The sequence below is a fragment of the Passer montanus genome, unplaced genomic scaffold (genome assembly GCF_014805655.1).
Source record: "Passer montanus isolate IOZ18808 unplaced genomic scaffold, ASM1480565v1 scaffold9105, whole genome shotgun sequence".
In the NCBI taxonomy this organism is placed as follows: Eukaryota; Metazoa; Chordata; class Aves; order Passeriformes; family Passeridae; genus Passer; species Passer montanus.
In genome coordinates, this window is record NW_024374486.1 from 1 (window position 1) to 410 (window position 410).

General features: G+C 73.7%; 1 protein-coding gene across 1 annotated transcript; it reads right to left on the reverse strand.

The window, feature by feature from the left end:
• Nucleotides 1-8: 8 nt before the first annotated feature.
• Nucleotides 9-404, reverse strand: LOC120495815 (fumarylacetoacetate hydrolase domain-containing protein 2-like; the record flags this gene model as incomplete). Its single annotated transcript, XM_039695695.1, has 2 exons — nucleotides 167-404; nucleotides 9-91 (listed from the first exon to the last, which is right to left on the reverse strand). Coding segments are annotated over exons 1-2 (320 nt in total), but the record flags the coding sequence as incomplete, so codon positions are not given.
• Between the last annotated feature and the right edge of the window lie 6 nt (nucleotides 405-410).

Here is a 410-nt window from a genome sequence, read left to right on the forward strand (position 1 = left end):
CAGGGGACACCCCCGAGGCGGGCAGGGGTACCTGGATGTGCCGCCCCCTCTTCCCGATGACAGCCGCCAGCTCCACCTCCCAGTCCAGCTCCTGCGGGGACAGCAGGGCTGGGAGCGCCATCCCGGGGGGCTCTCCCGGGGCTGGGGGGGACACCGGGGTACCCACGCTGGTGTCCTGGGGGTGCACGATGTCATCGAAGGGGCCGGCGATGGCGCTGGGGAACTTGCTGAAGATGAGGGGCTCCCGGGGCACGCTGGCAGCCTGCTCCCGGCAGTGGTCGTGGTAGTTGAGCCCCACGCAGATCACCTTCTGGGGGTCCCCCAGCGGGGCCAGCAGCCGTGCCGCCCCCCGGGGCACGCGGTGCCGCCCCGACTGCAGCGCTCTGGGGGGACACGGGGGCATCACCCGC